Source organism: Puma concolor, chromosome A1 (genome assembly GCF_028749965.1).
Source record: "Puma concolor isolate L17-30 chromosome A1, mPumCon1.1.hap2, whole genome shotgun sequence".
Classification (NCBI taxonomy): Eukaryota; Metazoa; Chordata; class Mammalia; order Carnivora; family Felidae; genus Puma; species Puma concolor.
Window position 1 is genome coordinate 237,893,569 of NC_141667.1, and position 18,271 is coordinate 237,911,839.

The 18,271-nt window shown below is 51.6% G+C and overlaps 1 protein-coding gene across 7 annotated transcripts in view; it reads left to right on the forward strand.

The window, feature by feature from the left end:
- Positions 1 to 18,271, forward strand: part of SPATA13 (spermatogenesis associated 13) — a 346,879-nt gene that overhangs the window by 321,803 nt on the left and 6,805 nt on the right. For all 7 annotated transcript variants that reach the window (XM_086715132.1, XM_086715136.1, XM_086715128.1 and 4 more), the window contains 6 exons: positions 7,049 to 7,185; positions 8,545 to 8,724; positions 9,556 to 9,741; positions 11,911 to 12,090; positions 14,217 to 14,449; positions 17,466 to 17,595. In XM_086715132.1, the coding sequence (XP_086571258.1) occupies positions 7,049 to 7,185; positions 8,545 to 8,724; positions 9,556 to 9,741; positions 11,911 to 12,090; positions 14,217 to 14,449; positions 17,466 to 17,595 (1,046 nt within the window). The remainder of the gene's footprint in view (positions 1 to 7,048; positions 7,186 to 8,544; positions 8,725 to 9,555; positions 9,742 to 11,910; positions 12,091 to 14,216; positions 14,450 to 17,465; positions 17,596 to 18,271) is intronic.

Genomic DNA, 18,271 nt, shown 5'->3' on the forward strand with positions numbered 1-18,271 from the left:
TGTGCACTGTTGTTGAGAATATACAGTGGTACAGCCACTGTGGAAAACAGGATGGAAGTTCCGAAAAAGGTTAAAATGGAATTACCGCCTAACCCAGCAATCCCACTTCTGGGCATATATCCAGAAGAAGTCAAAGCAGCATCTCAAAGAGACATTTGCATACCCACGCCCATTGCAGCGTTACTCACAAGAGCCAAGAGCTGGGAGCAACCCAAGTGTCCCTCAGTAGGTGCACGGGTGTAGAAAACACAGTGTATGTGTACAACGGAACATTGTTCCACCTTCAAAAGGAAGGAAGTTCTGATACGTTCCGCTACACGGATGAACCCTGTGGACATTGTGCTAAGTGAAATTAAGCAAGTTACAAAAGGGCCAATAGTGTGTGACTCCACTTACAATGAAGTATCTAAAGTAGTCCAAATCAAAGAAACAGAAAGTGGGAAGGTGGCTGCCAAGGAAGGGGGGAGAATCCGTTATTAGTGGGTATAAGGTTGCGGTTTTGCAAGATGAAAAAGTTCTGGAGATCTGTTTACAACAATGTGAATACACTTAATAATATTGAACTGTACCCTTAAAATGGCCAAGATGGCTAATTTAATGGTACGTGGTTTCTTACCACAATAGAAAGGGAGAAAGGAAGACACTGAATGTACTCTTATTACTAGAACATATTTATTTCTCCTAGTGGTGCTGAGGTACATGTTGAGAATTTATAGCAGCTCCACATCATGCAAAATTCCCCTAAATAGACAGCCATGATGACTAACTTTCATCTGTAGTTGAAGATTTTGAAGGCGGTAAGTTAAATGAGACCACGTTCACTTGGTGTGAGGAGGTGCTCCCGCAGCATGAAGAAACCTGCGGTCCACTTGGGCGGTGTGCAGACCTGTCTGTGCACAGGCCCGCCCGGTGAGGTGGCTGTGGGCTTTGGTGCACAGTGAGAGACGAGGTGGCTTATGCAGAGTGGGGCCAGATCACGGGAGAGTTTTGTCAGGATGCAGTTGTTAAGTCCTGTGTGGTTTCTAGTGAACGTGATGAAACCAGTGCTTCCAGAAGTTTACCTTGGGTGAGTCATGGGAATAAAAGGTACAGCATAAGGAATATCGTGATGCTGTGATAGTGCTGTGTGGGAGCAGATGGTAGCTACACGTGCGAGCACAGCACAGTGTTGTCGAATGGCTGTTGCACACCTCGAACTTAAGTAACATCGTGTGTCGACTATACTTAAAGAAAGAGGGGCGCCTTGGTGGCTCAGTCGGTTAAGCATCCAACTTCGGCTCGGGTCACGATCTCACAGTTTGTGAGTTCGAGCCCCACATTGGGCTCTGTGCAGACAGCTCAGAGCCTGGAGCCTCCCGTGGATTCTGTGCCTCCCTCTCTGTCTGCTCCTCCTGTGGTCATGCTCTGTCTCTCAAAAAATAAATAAAACATTAAAGAAAGAAAGAGAGAAAGAAAAAGGAAGGAAGGAAGGAAAAAAAGAAAAGGTACCAACAAAAAAAGAAGTTGTTCTTGGAAGTGATACATAGGATGGCTGGTGGGGATGGAAATCAGGAAGCCCAGCGTGTGTACCCTGCTTCAGACCCGACTCCGGGTAGCCCAGTTAAATAGTTAAAAGTTCTTGGAACCTTAGTTTACTCGTCAGCAATTTGCAGTTCGGTTAAAAATTTTTTGAGTGCCTTTTCTCTGCCAGGTATTATGCTAGGTGCCAGGGATTCAAAAATAGACTCTGTCCCTTCCCTAAAGGAAGTTAGGGTCTCCAAAGGGAAATACACATGTAAATACGGTACGTGTGCACAGATACAGCATCGAACTGTAGGACTAAAACCCCTCCCATCTGGACAGCAGACATTGAAAAATCCAACTCCATAAGATGTGTGTAAATTATAGGACAGAAACAGGAGTCATCGACTTAGAAGGGACTTGCGGATCAGGAAAGGAAAAGGATAAAACAAAATCAGATCATTGCAGACCCAGGTGGGGACTGGGATCAGGAGTGGGAAGAAAAGGTAGTCACGAGGAGCAGGGGCTGGGTGAACCTTGCCATGCTCCAGAATGATTTAGAAGTACTGAAATTGGGGTGGGAAGCCATTTTTACTATCTGTCCAGTATTTTTGTCTCGTCACTGATAACAGAGGTAGTCCTGGCAGGGGTGGTAACACCAGTGAGTGGGAGCTGATGACGTTGGCTTGGTCCCCACTGCACACGCCATGTCGTATTGGGACTTGAGTTCGCTTGTCTGGAAGTTGGGGAGATTAGTACCTGCCACACAGCATGGCCATGAGGATTGTATGAGCTGAGTCCCGCCAAGCAATAACCCTGTGCCTGGTCTCACGTAGTGAGGCCGAGGCGAAGAACCTGGTACTTCTGTAATACTTTTCAGTTTACAGAAGGCTTTCCTACATCACCATTTCACTTGAGGCTCACAGCAAGGTAGTAACAGCAACTTGTTGAGGATTGACAAACGACCCTGTGAGATGGGTATTACTGTCTTTCTCTGACCGTTTGGGTGGGTGGAAAAAATGAGAAAGAAACTTTACCAAGGACTCGAAACTATTAAAAAAGAAACCAAATCATTTTTATGCAGCACTGTTACTTGAAGCCTAGTCTGTCTGACCCAAAGGCCTGCTCTTAGACTGTATGTTGGTGTATTTCCATCCATCCATCCGTCCGTCTGTCCATCCGTCCATCCAGCGAATACTTAGTGAGTGCCTGTGTGTGCCAGGCAGTGGTCCAGGTACTAGAAATACAGTTAAGAACAAAGCAGACGAAATCACTGCCTTCACGTAGCTTATGTTTTAGTTGGAGACACAGACAGCAGACAAAGCGTGTTAGATGGTGAGAAATGCTGTGCAGAAAAATGAATCGGGAAAGCAGATCGGGGCTGGAGAGAGTGGAGGTTTTGAGTGCGCCGGTCAGGGAAGGACTTGCCTGAGTGCTTGCGTGAGGATGCCAGGTGCAGGAGCAGCAAACCCCGAGGAGGGAGACCCGGGCTACGAAGCGGGCAGCCAGCAGAACCACAGCCGGTGACAGGGCTGGGAGGCGCAGAGTGCGTTTGGGGTAGGAGGCCGTCTTCGGGGACTTGGGCTTTCCCCCGATGGCTTGGAGCAGTGGAGTGACAGGATGGTTGTGGCTTCTTTGGTGAGAATCCTAGCACTTGGCGAGGGGCTGGACTGAGCTCACGGGAGAGCAGTGGGAACTGAGCAGGTTCTGGATGCTTTCCGAAGTGAGCGTCGGGGTTTGCTGAGGAGCTGGACAGGGGATGTGTGAGGCAGAAGAGCAAGAACGCCTCTGGAGACATCACATGTAAAAACTTACTCCCATTGTACGGATGAGAAAACTGAGGTTGGAAGAGGGTAAACAAGTGGCTCAAAGGTCATGGAGCTCGACGGTTAGTAAAGCTAGGACCTTCATTCGCCCAGATATTTTCGCTCCACACCCCTTAGGCTTTCCCTCCTGCCACAGGCCTCCTGGCATACCCCACTTACCCCTGGAAGTCTGAGTCAGCTGACCCCAGTGCCTAGCACCATCTTGTTTCCACAGTGATTAGTAAACACCAATCCATGCTGGTGACACTGTCACTGTTGAAATCTTTCTCATGGTGCCCCTCAGTCAGGATGGTGTTCCGAGTGTTTACGATGGCAACGCAGAGATCATTCAGTGGATGAAGGTCCTAACCTGTGTCCAGACCACTTTATCCCGCTACCTCTTGGGGAAGTTTAGCATTCTTTCGACGGGATCCCTTTCTCACTAGACTCCTGTAAATTGTGCATTTGTACATAACCACCATTGATTGGCCTTTGTTGTTGCTTTTTTCCCCTCTTACTGATTTTCATGGCAATAGCCAGATCAGACGGTAAGAATTCTCCCCGGTAAACCTTCTTCAGTGGGTCTTTGAGGGGAAGAGTGTCGTTTTCAGGGCTTTGCCATGGGCAGGAGGCCCAGGCACCTCTATTTTACTGTATTTCACTCCTTTTGGCTCAGGAGCCACGGCCGAAATGTGATCGGGAGAAATGCCATTGATGCCAGGCTGTGGCGGGTCAGTGTTCGCTGAAGTCTGCAGCTCCTGCCACTTTGGCCCCCTTGAAGACCGAGGGCTCGCACGTACCTTCCTTCCTTACCAGGGGCATTAGAGCATTTCAGCCGTTGCTGAAGGTAGTTGTTGGGCGTCATGGTCTGGAGGCTGCTCCCAGGACTCCGGGTAGAGACGGCTTGGAGCTTTAGTGTGGTTTTCTGAAAGACTCACGCGTGTGCAGAAAGTTTATATTTGCTTCCTTAAGACTTTCTCCCTCCACCCACCCCCCCAAATACACACACCGGGAAAGTGCCCTAGACCCGGTGACCCCAGGTCCTCTGCCCACAAGCCCTCTGACCACCGCCTGGGACGCAGAAGTCACCACGCGGCATCCAGATCCCCACCCTCACCCCGGCACCACCAGCATTGCACTCCAGAGAGAAGCGCCGGGGACAGAAGGTCCTGCTGTGTGGCGTGGCCGCCCGCTGGGACGGATGCACGCTCGCAGGGCCGCCGGCCGCCGCCCCGCACGCCCCTCACCTGGGCCAGCCGGGCGGCCAGCTAGGGGTCCGCCGGGCTTCTGGACTTGGTGGGCGGGTCCAGGGACGCTCCGCCCCTGCACCCGTTCGCCCTCGAGGCCGCTCACTCGCACGTCCCCCTCTCGGATACAGGCCGCCGCGTCGCCCGAACCGGGCTGAGCATGGGGACAGGGAGGGGAGCGGAGTGGGAGAGGGTGGTCGGCGCCCGGCACCCCCGGCCTCAGAGCCCCGACTCGCCGCAGAGTCGCCCTCTCGTTCCGTGGGGAGGCCACGTCCCGCCCTCTGTCCTGGCGGGACAGAGAGAGGCCGCCCCGTGGCCGCGAGTCACCAGGCACCCGCTGCCGTAAAAGTAAGCCGAGCGGGGCTCGAAGAAGGGGTGACTGCAGCTGGGCCGTGGGGGCTGCCGCGTTCCGAGGGGGCACCCCAGGCCATGAGAAGGCAGCCGTAAAGCACGGGCCCCCGTGGAGACCCGGCCTGTCGGGCGTCGTGGAGAGGCGCGGCGTCCCGCACGCGGGCGAGGGGGTGGGCGTCGAGGGAGGAGGGGCCGCTCGCCCTCCGTCGTGCCCCCATCTGCTCCCGTGCTCCCTGAGCCTCCCCAGTGTCCTTCACTTGGCCTGAATCCGTCGTCCTGATCGCGGGCCCGTGTGTGCCCTGAGAGGAGAGCTTCAGACCCCAGCGCGCGAGGTGTGCCCCGGGGCCAACTTCCGCAGTGTGGCTCGGCGCCCGTCGTTGCCAGTCGTTCTCCATAGTTATCGTGGGTTTAGGGTAAGAATTCGAGGCTCTGTTCCCAAGGTGTGTTTCCGCCAAAAAGTCGTTCACCGCGACAGCGTGGCCGAGGTGGCGGGAGGGAAGCGTGGGGCCTGGTGTGCCGCGCTCGGGCCGTGGCCTCGGCCGGGTGGTCTGTGGAGCCCCGGAAATGCCGCTGGGCGGTGGGAGGCGACGCCAGTCGGCAGACTTAGCACAAAGCACGGAACAGGAGCTATCTCATTAAAAAACAGACAGACAAACAGTTGCTTAGAGAGAAGACCTGCCCCCGGAGGGTACTTACCGGAAATCCAGACTCGCGAGTCCCTGGACGAGGCCAGAGCCGACGGCGCGCTCCCACCGCCGTCCCGAACCGGCCTTCGTCCTTCGCACCACGCTGGCTTCTCGGACTCTGCCTTCTTGGTACTTCCGCCGGTAACGGTAACGGGGGATCCTCCAGATCATCGCGCGCCGTTCCCTGGTGCGGCCGCTCCGCCCCGCTGTCTCCAGCCCGCCCACCGTCTCCCCGCGGGTTTCCCGGCCCCGCCTCCGCCCCGCCCCTCCCTCCGCCAGTGTCGCCAAGCGTCGTCCTCCGTCGCCCCGGCTCCCGCCTCGCGCGCCGCCGTCAAGGCGAAACCCTCCCCTGGTGAGGCCCGACCGGGAATCAAGGACGCCGGGCACTTGACACGCATCCCCTCACCTCATTCTCCAGAAAGAAAGAAAACGCTTTGTACAGCTGGGGGAGGTGAAGCTCAAGGAGTAAGTTGCCGGCTCCCGTGCCCGTGGAGGGGCTGGGCTGCGATTCGGACCGGACCGTAGGACTCGGAAACCTGTTCTCTGCCTGTGGTGTCGGGGCCTCCCTTCGACCCCTGTCCCTTCCTTTCTCAGAATCCTGAAGGAGCCACCCCCCTGCCTACCGTAGCACTCGAAGCTCCCCCTCCCTTACTTCTCCAGTCTCTTCTGTCAGAGGGACTGGCGTCCGTGTACCACGTGCTTCAGCGCTTCAGATCGAGCCACGTTTTGCTCTGTCAAGAGCCACCTTGAAGAGCCGGCTGCTGCTTGCGCAAGGTCTTTTCCGTTCTCTTCACAAGGAACGTTCTCTCTCTACGATTCCCTCTGCTGGATGACAGATTAATTAGCCACCAGGAGACTACGTCACTGCCCTGGGGGGGGGGGGGGGGGGCCTGAATGCCAAGGTGGGCGGTCCCAAGCGCTATACCCGTCCTTAAAAGGTCTTTCTCTCTTTTTTGGCAAAGGTGTGGTACCTAATTCCTCAGTCCGATATTACGAGTTCGAGCCCTTTCACGTTGTAGGCACTTGGAGAGAACGACTGCGGGTCTCCACTTAGGACACCATCAACACCTTTTGATTTTAGCAGCACCACTGCCTTGCAGGTGAAAGACGGAGGCGGAACACTTTACTGATATTTTTTATGTCTCCTTTGGAGCACGAGTTGCCAGCCAGATGACACACAGTTCACCCACCATCCTCACCCGCAAAGTAATGCCGTGTGTCAGCGTTGGCGGTGCCCGCTGAGCCGTTCTCATCCCCACTTCCCGTAACCCTCGACCGCAGCTCGCTCTTAGCACGGCGTCTACTTGGGGATTAATAGATCTATACACGTCTTCTCATGATTTCTCTTTCTGGGGAAGACACAAACGATTACTTCCCCTTGGGAGTACTGTTCTCAGAGGTCATTTAGTTTGCCTTCGCCGTGTTTTTTAAACCGTAAACCATGCCATTTCTTTCTCAGTCTCTTCAGATGGAGGTACCGAGTCCTCTGCCTTAGTGGATGACAACGGCAGCGAGGAGGATTACACCTATGAAGACATCTGTCAGGCTAACCCCAGATACCTCCAGCCGGGCGGGGAACAGCTGGCCATCAACGAGGTACCGGAATCACACACAACAGTGGCGGGTCTTGGAGACCCGACTCTCAGGGTACACGGTCACTTTAGACTTGGCCCCCTTGATTCTTTCTCGCTAAACCTATTCCCAAACCTAGAACTCTGATCTCGTGGCATTTTCAAAGACAGTGTATGTGATTAAGTTTTCTAGATAACCAAAGCTCTCACGTTGCTCTAAGTCATAAGGGCAGCAGTCGTTAGTGTTTGGATAGTGCTGTTCAGAAATGCTCTTCCTTACATTATCCCAGAAAGATTTCACAGCCGATCGCAGAGGTAGATGTTATAATTACTACCCATATTTTAATACACACTCAGAGACTAAGAGGCCGCAACACTTGCTAGCAAATGGCAGACCTGAAATTAGCCACGTATTTCTTACTACACATTTGGTGTTCTTTCCACCACTGGGCATCTGCAGCCCCTTTTATGGAACTCTTTCTAGAAGACACCCCTGGCGTTTGGAGTTGTTGACCAGAGTGCATGGAATGTCACTTCTCAATGAGTTAGCGTCTCCATTAGTAATACCGGTTGTTGCTGTAGAAGATGACAGTGTCCCTGGGAGCTGAGAGGACCCACAGCCACCTGCCCCTATGGCCGACTAACAGATGAGCTGTGTCTGTTCCTGGCTTTTTAAATTAGCTGTTAAATATCTGGAGACCACGCTGTGTCCTCTTTAATTGTAGTAGACTATCAAGTTAGATTAAGAGTTTATTCAGACCGTGAATGAAGTATGGAGAGTAATCTCTAGGTGAACCTGTGAGTGTCTTACTATAATGTATATACATAACCATTGGAGGCTTGGTTCTGTGTTATCTAGTTTGCTCAGAAAGACAATTGCTTGGGGGCTGAAAATTCCATAATTCATATTTGTTAGATAACTGATGTACAGATAAGTGAGCCGTTTTTTTAACTTTTTTTTTTTTTCAACGTTTATTTATTTTTGGGACAGAGAGAGACAGAGCATGAACGGGGGAGGGGCAGAGAGAGAGGGAGACACAGAATCGGAAACAGGCTCCAGGCTCTGAGCCATCAGCCCAGAGCCCGGCGCGGGGCTCGAACTCACGGACCGCGAGATCGTGACCTGGCTGAAGTCGGACGCTTAACCGACTGCGCCACCCGGGCGCCCCGATAAGTGAGCCGTTTTAATACTTCCTTGGGAAAAAAAAAATAGATACGGGGTTTCCTTTAGGAACATATGAGAGACACCCACCTGATTTTGTACAACACTCAAGCACTAAGGACTGACCTGGAGCCAGCAGTATGTACAGAGAAGCAGCGGAAGATGTCTGTGTCCCCTCATCTGCCCGCCGCAGTTTGCGCTAAGCACGTGTCCCCATTGCAGCTGATCAGCGATGGCAGTGTGGTCTGCGCAGAGGCCCTATGGGACCACGTGACCATGGACGACCAGGAACTGGGCTTCAAGGCAGGAGATGTCATCCAGGTTCTGGAAGCCTCTAACAAGGACTGGTGGTGGGGCCGGAGTGAAGACAAGGAAGCCTGGTTCCCCGCAAGCTTTGTCAGAGTAAGTGTGGCGCTTTCCCCTTCCCACAGCTGCCTGTGGGGGGCGGCAGAGCTGCGTCCAGCTCAAGCCCGCTCTCTACAGGCTCAGTTCTTTGTCGTGACGTTATTTTACTTATTTTTTTTTTTTTTAATTTTTTTTAACGTTTATTTATTTTTTTTGGGACAGAGAGAGACAGAGCATGAACGGGGGAGGGGCAGAGAGAGAGGGAGACACAGAATCAGAAACAGGCTCCAGGCTCCGAGCCATCAGCCCAGAGCCCGACGCGGGGCTCGAACTCACGGACCGCGAGATCGTGACCTGGCTGAAGTCGGACGCTTAACCGACTGCGCCACCCAGGCGCCCCTCTTATTTTTTAATTTTTTAAATGTTTATTTATTTTTGAGAGTGAGCGAGCAAGCGTGAGTGGGGGAGGGGCAGAGAGAGAGGGAGACAGAATCCGAAGCAGGCTCCAGGCTCCGAGCTGTCAGCACAGAGCCTGGTGTGGGGCCCGAACTCACGGACCACGAAGATCATGACCTGAGCTGCAGCTGGACACTTAACTGACTGAGCCACCCAGGCGCCCCTCTTTGTAATCATTTTAATGAAACCTTTCAGAAATTAGATGGGTTGAAGGAAAAATTTCAACCATGGTCAACTAACTGTGGCATTGCTGCCATGGTCTGAGCCGCCGGCCCAGCCGTGGCCCTGCCAAGTACATGAAGACGTAGCCTAGGGCCAGGCTGCCTTCCTAACCAGCCGTGGAGAAGTGGAAACCTGGGGTGGGGGGGACCTTCTGCCTGCTTCTGGCGCCGCCTCCCCCCGAGTCACCTGTCACCTGTGTGTGGCCCGCAGTTACGTGTCAATCAGGAAGAGCTGTCGGAGAATTCCAGCAGCACCCAGGGTGAGGAGCAGGAGGAGGATGTCGGCAAGAACCGCCACAGACACTTGGAGAGCAAGCACCAGATGAGGACCAATGTCATCCAGGAGATCATGAACACTGAGCGGGTGTACATCAAGCACCTCAAGGACATCTGTGAGGTAAGACCCCGGACCCCGCGGCCTCCCCCAGGTTGTCTGTGGGATATGCCCGTGTGGTTTTCTTCTGTTCCCAGTCAGACACACTTCTCTGTAGCCCTCCCTTTTCCTCTCCTGTCTGTCCGTGCGGCCCCTGCACGGACTGCACCCTCATTAAATACCTGTCTGCCTTGTTGAGCATCAGTGGCCCCCTGCTGTAGTCAGCTTTCTTTCCTACACTCTCAGGACTGACATCCTGAAGTTATTCAGAGCGAATGACTTTCTGCCTTTTAATTTTATTTACTTATCTATCTATTTACTTATTTATTTGAGAGAAAGAGAGAGAGAGCAAGCAGGGAGAGGGGCACAGAGAATATCTTAAGCAGGCTCTGTGCTCAGCACGGAGCCCGACGCGGGGCTCGATCTCACAACCCTGGGATCGGGACCTGGGCTGAAATCAGAGTAGGACGCTCAACCGACTGAGCCACCCAGGCGCTCCCAGAGTGAATGACTTTCAGAGGGGGCAACAGCCGTCGGGTGAAACCCACACGATTCCACAAATGTGCGTCACTATTTACAATCCCACTACATCTAATCGCTGTCTCACAGATTAGGTTCTCAATCAGTTAGATGCAGACCAAAAAAAAAAAGAAAAAATTGGTTTTATCTAGTGATTTTCAAAGCTATATTCTGCAGTGTCATGGTAACTACTGTGTGATAAATTCTGTGTCTCTCACGATCCTCTGTGTTTTTGTGGATTTTGTACGAGCATTACGCTCCACTGGTGTTGGCCCCATCTCCTCGTTCCCGCTGGCCTGGCCCTGAATGCTGAGTGCTGCACTCTCAGTTCAGCTGTGAACATTTAGCACTAAAGACAAACACAAGGGAGACAAGTGCCCAGTGATTGGATTAGCTGGCCAGAGAAAGACTGAGCGATGTTTAGCTTTAACCATCTGTTCCCTAGAAGTTAAGGGAGTTTTTTTTTGTTTTTTTTTTTTTTTTTTTTTTTTTCAACGTTTATTTATTTTTGGGACAGAGAGAGACAGAGCATGAACGGGGGAGGGGCAGAGCGAGAGGGAGACACAGAATCGGAAACAGGCTCCAGGCTCTGAGCCATCAGCCCAGAGCCTGACGCGGGGCTCGAACTCACGGACTGCGAGATCGTGACCTGGCTGAAGTCGGACGCTTAACCGACTGCGCCACCCAGGCGCCCCAAGGGAGTTTTTTTAAAGTGCCATTTTAGGAAAATCAGTCATGGCTTAATAATTGTCGAGCTTTGACTTTGTGCCTTCCTTTGACCTGGATGAATTCCTACAAACACTCACCGGGCAGGTCCTACTACCCCTCCTATTACAGATGAGGAAACTGAGGCACAGAGAAAGTAAAGTGGTGGGGTTAGGATTTAAATCAGACGGGTCTGCCCTACCGCCTGTATCTTGAACCTTTACATTGTCTTTGTGTTAAAGTTCAGACCAAGTGGGCAGCGGTATGTATTTTATCATGTAGTCCGCTTAGGCTATGTTATTACATGATGCTGATTTGGGGATAATTATTACACACATTTATGGCCTTTCATTCCTTCCACACTAACTTCTACCCAAGCCATGGTACAACTAGGGTGTTGTACGTAGAGAATGAGTAGGGCTGTAATCGGGCCAGGCCTCGGATTAAAGATCTGCAGATCTGTGCTCTATATAGAAAGTAGGAAATGGTGGAATCCTTGGGTAAGATGTCCTTGGCTCTTGGCCATGACAGTGAGCCGGCTGCATGAGCCGTTCAGCAAGCTGTGGCATTCTGTATTTGACAGGTCTTCTCAGCTGTGAAATGAAATTAGGGATGGGAGAATGATTATCTTAAGAGTTTAGAAAAAGTATGACAGTCCCAATGTTTGAGCCCTCATGTTTGAAACCCTGCAACTTTGCTTTATGAGTATAATCTGAAAACTTTATATAGTTTCTTGCGTCCTAAATCCAACCACATGCACCTGTTGTTCTCTTTTCTTTTAAAAATATTCGTAGCACACTGCAGTCGTGGAAGTGTGATTACCCCATCAGGGACCCATAGGGTAAAATAATTTTCTCTAATTAAAATCTACTCTAAGATAATGGCTTTGGGCCCAAAACACTGTATTATTCAAATAATTTCTGTGAATCTCCAAATTAATTTTTAAAAGTTTACCTCTCTGTTTCGCAGGGCTATATCCGACAGTGTCGCAAACACACGGGAATGTTCACTGTTGCGCAACTAGCCACCATTTTTGGAAACATTGAAGATATTTACAAATTCCAAAGAAAGTTCCTGAAAGACCTTGAGAAACAGTACAATAAAGAGGAACCTCATTTAAGTGAAATAGGATCCTGCTTTCTGCAACATGTATGTCACCTGTTACGTCTTATTAATCACATCCGGTCAAATAATTTTGAAATGTTTCTCCAATCTAGAAAGGAGTCCTTTTTTGTTCTGTTTTGTTTCTTGCTTTGTTTGCTGGATTAATTGCCTATGGAATGGAGATGTCAGTTGTAAATTAAGTTGCTTGGTTTATATGGTTAATCTTTACCTACATACCTCAAGATTTTAGAATCTTCCCACTTTTATGCAGTTTGGAGTTAGGGGGTTGTATTTGGAGTAATTTCTCCTATATAGTCCCTCTCATAGTAACTATTTTATGTTAATCACTCTTTTCAGGGTTTTCTTGTGTTAGCTTCTGTACTGCTATGATGTGGTAGGATTGATTATTTTACCCATTTTCCAGATGCAGAAACTAGCCCAGAGAGCAAGTGACCCAAGGTCACACGTTAGTTTTTTTTTTTGATGTTTGTTTATTTTTGAAAGAGAGAGAAAGCATGAGCAGGGGAGAGGGCAGAGAGAGAGGGAGACACAGAATCTGAAGCGGCTCCGAGCGGTCAGCACAGAGCGCAACGCGGGGCTTGAACTCCCAAACCATGAGATCACGACCTGAGCGGAAGTCGGACGCTCGACCGACTGAGCCACCCAGGCGCCCCTCAAGGTCACACGTTAGTAAGGAGCAGGTGTAGGTTCAGACCGAGGTGTGCAGTTCTCAGACCCCTGCGTGGAACGCTGTAAGTACCTCAGAACAGTCTTGTGATGATGGCGTGAGCTTAATAACTGAGGATTCAGTGCCCCTGATTAATACTAACAGATTTCAGAGGAAGGAGACTTTATTCCCAGCCCAAACGGACACAATTATCGTAACAATAATAGCAGTGACAAAGCCAGCTCCTCAGGTAGCACTTGCTGGGTACTGACCCCGGTGGCTATACAGAGGCAGCAGAACGGAAGCTGGTCCTCGGGTAGGTTGATTTTAAGTGGCTGAAGATCATGCCGTGGTGGCCACGCAGTGGGGAGCATCCGCCCCACGAGTGCACTGGGTCTGTTGGGGACTTGGTGAAAGGCCTGTTTGGCCAGAGCAGAAGGTTCCAAGAGAGAAGCTTCAGAGGTCGGTGAAGGTCAGGCTGCAGGGGGCAGGGCCTGATGAAGGCGAAGCCTCTGGGCGCGGCCTTGCCGGGAGAACGGGAGAAGCCGCACAAGGGACGAGGTGGCACTGGGGAGGGGTGACTGCAGTGGGCGTGGGGATTTCTGAGAACCAGCTGACGGAACTGGTCTTGGGGCGTCAGAACTGCCTGCAGGGCGTTGAGTGTCCAAGAATCAACAGGTGGGTGGGGAAAACCTTCTAGACTTCTGGGACACGGGAGTTGAGGCGTGTCGTGCTGGGCACAGACAAGTAGGAAGTGCGGGGTGGGACACCACACAGCCGTGGGCAGGGCGGACGACGGCGAGCGGGCAGCCTGGCCGCAGTGGCTGCGGCGGGGGGGCTGTGCGGAGGTGGGGTGCGGAGGCCCTGGGAATGTGGAAGCGGGCAAGCCCTCGAGCACGGATGGGGGACTGACAGGGTGCCGCTCTGGGATCCGGGAGAGAAGCGCCGGCGTCCTGAGACCTTGGTGGCAAGCAGCCTCCAAGGGAGAAGTCCGGGAGAAAGGAAGGGAGCCGGGGGGCTCACGTGTGTGGGGACCAGGCGGTGGGGCGTTAGGGGGAGGACGTGCTGTGGGGGGAGCGGGTGGTGGCTTTGAATCCCCCCCTTGTGGTCACGGTCACAAGCCTGTGTGTCAGTGAAAGTAAAGAGGACGAGGGGGAGACCGACGGGACTTGGGAACAGCGCCTGCCTTTTCCTTGGAGCAGAGCTGGGGCGGAGATGACGGTGGCAGTGAGTGCCGCTCCCCTGCGGAAGCCCCGGGCCACCGTGAGACACCCCGTCAGGGTTCGACGAGGGGGGCTTCGGGTGGGGCCAGGGCACCGAGTCTTAGAGCAGCCCCCCCCCCCTCGGGCCCCCTGCTCTGTAAGCGGCCCCTGCCTGCAGAGAAGACGCGGGCTTGCTGCATGAGAACAGGGCAGAATCGGGGTGCTCTCCGGGACGCCCCCTCGGACGGGGCCGCGCCCATCGCCAGCCCATAGCCTGACGCGGCTGTGCTTCCCCTTCCCAGCAAGAGGGCTTCGCCATCTACTCCGAGTACTGTAACAACCACCCAGGCGCCTGCGCGGAGCTGTCCCGCCTGATGAAGCAGGGCCGCTACCGACACTTCTTCGAAGCCTGCCGCCTGCTGCAGCAGATGATCGACATCGCCATCGATGGGTTCCTGCTGACGCCGGTGCAGAAGATCTGCAAGTACCCTCTGCAGCTGGCCGAGCTGCTCAAGTACACCACGCAGGAGCACAGGTGAGGAGCAGGTGCCACCGGGGGATGCGCACCGGGGCCTGCGCACCCCGCCCCCAGGGGGGCACTCGGGGCTTCGCGGAGTGGCGGTGACGGGCTGGCTCACGTGTCCTCTTGACGCTCTCGCTGAGCGTTGGGGAAGAAGCTGTCATGTCGCTTTGAACGTTCAAGATTACTCTGAAGTCTGAACTAGGGTCATCGAAGAGGCTCCGGAATATCTGTTCCTAGAGATGCTCAACATCATTATTAAGAATAATTCTTAAACTGTGTCATGAGCACACGGGGGTTTGTGTTATCTGTTGGTCCTTATAACTCACGTATATCCTACAAATGCTCTTTTGTAGCTACTCAGTAGTTTATTTTAAATAAAGACATACACCGGCGTAACTTCAGTTTCGGAAACAGTCTGCTTCCCGTCCTATAGCAACTCACCCCCAGAGCGCTATCATGTACTGCAAAGAGAAGTTACTTTACGGAAGGGTGAGGACTGCCAGAGTTTAAACCCTGAAAGAGTGGGGAATCTCGAGGGTGCAGGGTAGTGTGTAGGGTCAGGTTGGAGAAGCATCCCCCCGAGGTCCCGTCTGGCTCTAAGCCCTTTCTTGCCCAGCCTGGGTGTTCACTCCGTCTCCATAATCCGTTCCACCCCGTACACCTTGCGCTTTGGAGCACGGGACTTCTCATCATGGTCACCCGAATGCTCCATTTCCTTGTCCCTAAGTTTGTCCCTAAGTTCTTCTGGGGGAGCTATTAAGTTGCTATTTAACAGCAACTCACTGTTTTCCTGCATGTACAGAATAACGCATAACCGTGCTGTGATTATTTGTGAGATCTCACCCACTGGGTGTTGGAATGGGCATGCCGTTCTGTGCCACTCCCCAAGATGTGCAGGACCCAGCTGTGCGTGGTGCCTTTAAGTGGCACCGGTTGGGCTATTGCTGTGTTTTCACCAGGCCACAACCGGAATGCCAGCTGGATACCAAGGTTTTGGGATAAAGCTTGCTATTTTAGGTAAGACTCAAACCTCATTCCTGACATCCGTGTCACTGGTACAAAGCTTTCAGTGTACCTACCTGTAGCCCTTGAAAGGATGATCTGGAAAGGTTCTAGGATGCAGAGAGGGGGACAGGATTGTACCCAGAGGAAATCTGCCTTGCCAGACCACACAGTGCTGGCTTTTCACAGCTAACTGCTGCCCGGAGAGCAATCACATTCTCCCCGGCAGTGCCTGGCCCTGCAGGGTGTGCAGGATGGAGCCATCTTTTGTCCTGTCTGTTGCCGGACTCCTGTGGAGACATGGGGCTTGCAGAAGGAATCTTTTTACAATTAGATTGGAAGGTGGAAAGAGAAAAAGAGCTGGGTTGCCAAACAATAGACCCTACAGACATGGATGTTAAAGAATTAAGATTAAAGCAATAAGAGAAAGGCATTCATTGAAAGAGAGAAGAGAGCTATATATATTTCTGTTTCTATTTCTGTTTCTGTTTCTGATGGGAAAATCAGAAAACTTGAGTGGAAGCAAAATAGCAAAGTTAAGAGAGCCACACATTTAAAGAAAATGTTCAAGAATGAACACACACCATGCTGAGGAACCAGAGAAAATAGATACGAGTAAAAAGAGACATCTTGACAGACATGGGCAAGCAGATTGGCACGTTCTCAGGTGGGAAGTGTATGTCCGGAAGTCTGTACATCATCCTTCAACAGTTGGTCTTTCTCTTCTAAGGGCATTTCTCACTGTGAGGCATTTGTGTATTTTGGCTACTACCCCCCCCCCCCCCCCCGCCAATCCTTTTAAAGGAAATGACAGGAAGCCCGTTTCCCTGTCTTCATTCAATAAAAAAAAACAATTAAAAAAAAAAAAACCATTGCGTTCTGCCTCTTTCCTAGGATTGACAGAAAATCTTGTAGGAAAAAATATACGATAATTTTGTGCACTCTTCTTCATTGCCTGAGGCCTGGGGTGAGTGGTGGCTCCCAGTATTTTGGCAGCCCCCTTGTATCTGTCTGGGTCTCCCATCGTGCCCCGCTTCTGAGTGTGAACGGGCCTGTTTAAAGACAGCGAGGTCTGCCTTGTGGGGGAGTGCCCAGGGACTTCCCAGGAGCGGAGCTTAATTGTGTTTGCTAAATAAACAAGAGTCTGCTTCCAAGGCTTTCTTGTCCTGACTGTGCAGGAGGATCTGAATTCGGTGCAACTGAGATCCAGAGGCTCCGTCTATCCCGTGAGACACAGGAACGTGCCAGAAAGTGAAGAATTCAGCTCATTAGCTGGATGATTGGTTTACATGTCCCCAGATTATTAATGCCGAGCAAACTGGAATGTAAAACTTCCCGATACTAGACGTGCCCTGCCCGAGTCTGTGTGTAGAGTATAGCTATAATTTATTTTTCCAGTACCTCCAGTTTTAGAAACCTGGGGAACAGGAGCCTGCTCCAGGGAACATTTAGTTTGATCTGACTGCAGGATACGGAAGCACCAGAAATGAAGGTCGTTCGGTGAGGTGAATATGGTGTTAGCGTTTACATAACACCACGTCCGGCTTCTGTGGCTCATGTCCCCTTTGTGTCCTTTCCTGAATATCATCACAGATGAGGCTCAGAGCGGATAATTAGTCTCGAGAATGGTTACTGATTGTTAAAGTACTTTATGTAGCAAAACTGGCTGTAAGAGAAGCAAAGCAATAATAAAGACTGTCCTTTCTTTATTGATGAAAATAATCTATTGTCACTGTGACTAAAACTTACTTCTTGTGGCATTCACTTTCATTCATTGCGATTTCTGGGAAATGAATGAAAACATTCTTGTTCCAAAGAATTCTGGATTGCATTCGGTCAGCTCCCTTAACCTATGGAGACTGTAGTCTATTCATAGAGGAAAAAGGAAAAGGGAACAGTGGCCGTTATTTAGATGCCACATCGTCTGGACTATTGGTATACAAATCGGGGATGGGGGGCACGACTTTGTCAGTCTGCCTTTGCAGGTTTCAGGTTATGTGGCTAAAATGAACCTCCTGCTTTACAGTGATTACAACAATATAAAGGCAGCCTACGAAGCCATGAAGAACGTGGCCTGTTTGATCAACGAGCGCAAGCGCAGGCTGGAAAGCATAGACAAGATAGCACGGTGGCAGGTGTCCATCGTGGGCTGGGAGGTGAGTGCGAACCCCTTCCCGCACCCGCTACGCCGCCCAGCACTGTGCACCCCCTCCCTCACTCTGGTCTAGTTTGATGCCATACTTGAGCATCCTGTGATTGACTCTTCATATTCTTGGCTTTAATGGTGTCTGTATTTTGAGGCACGTGCTTGACCTTAACAGTCAGCTACTTGACGCCTCACCTGCACCAAGAAATCAACTCTGAAGAGTGTCTGTAATTCATTTATTGTTTACACTGTCTCTCCTGCTAGGAAGTACGCTCCATGAAAGCAAACGGAGAACCCTTAAAATACACAATATAGCGTGGTAGGAGTACGGACTCCGGACTCACACTGCGTGCGTCTGAACTGGTCTGATCTGGGCAAGATCAATATTTTCATCCACAAGGTGGGCTTGAAAACACTACCTGCCTCACAGGGCCGTTGTGAGGATCGTCTAAGACGGTGGTAAACGCAGTCCTTGGCACACCCTGTAAGAATGGTCTAGCGTGCGTATTTATTTATAAACACAACAACCACAGCAGCGTCTGGCCCTGCTCTGAGCCGTTTTTATATGCGAACTCATTTCATCCTCTCAGTGACCCTATGAGGTAGGGACTGCTGTGGCCTCCACTGAACTGATAGGGAACGGAGACACGCACGGGTAGGGAGCTGGCTCAAGGCCACACAGCCGG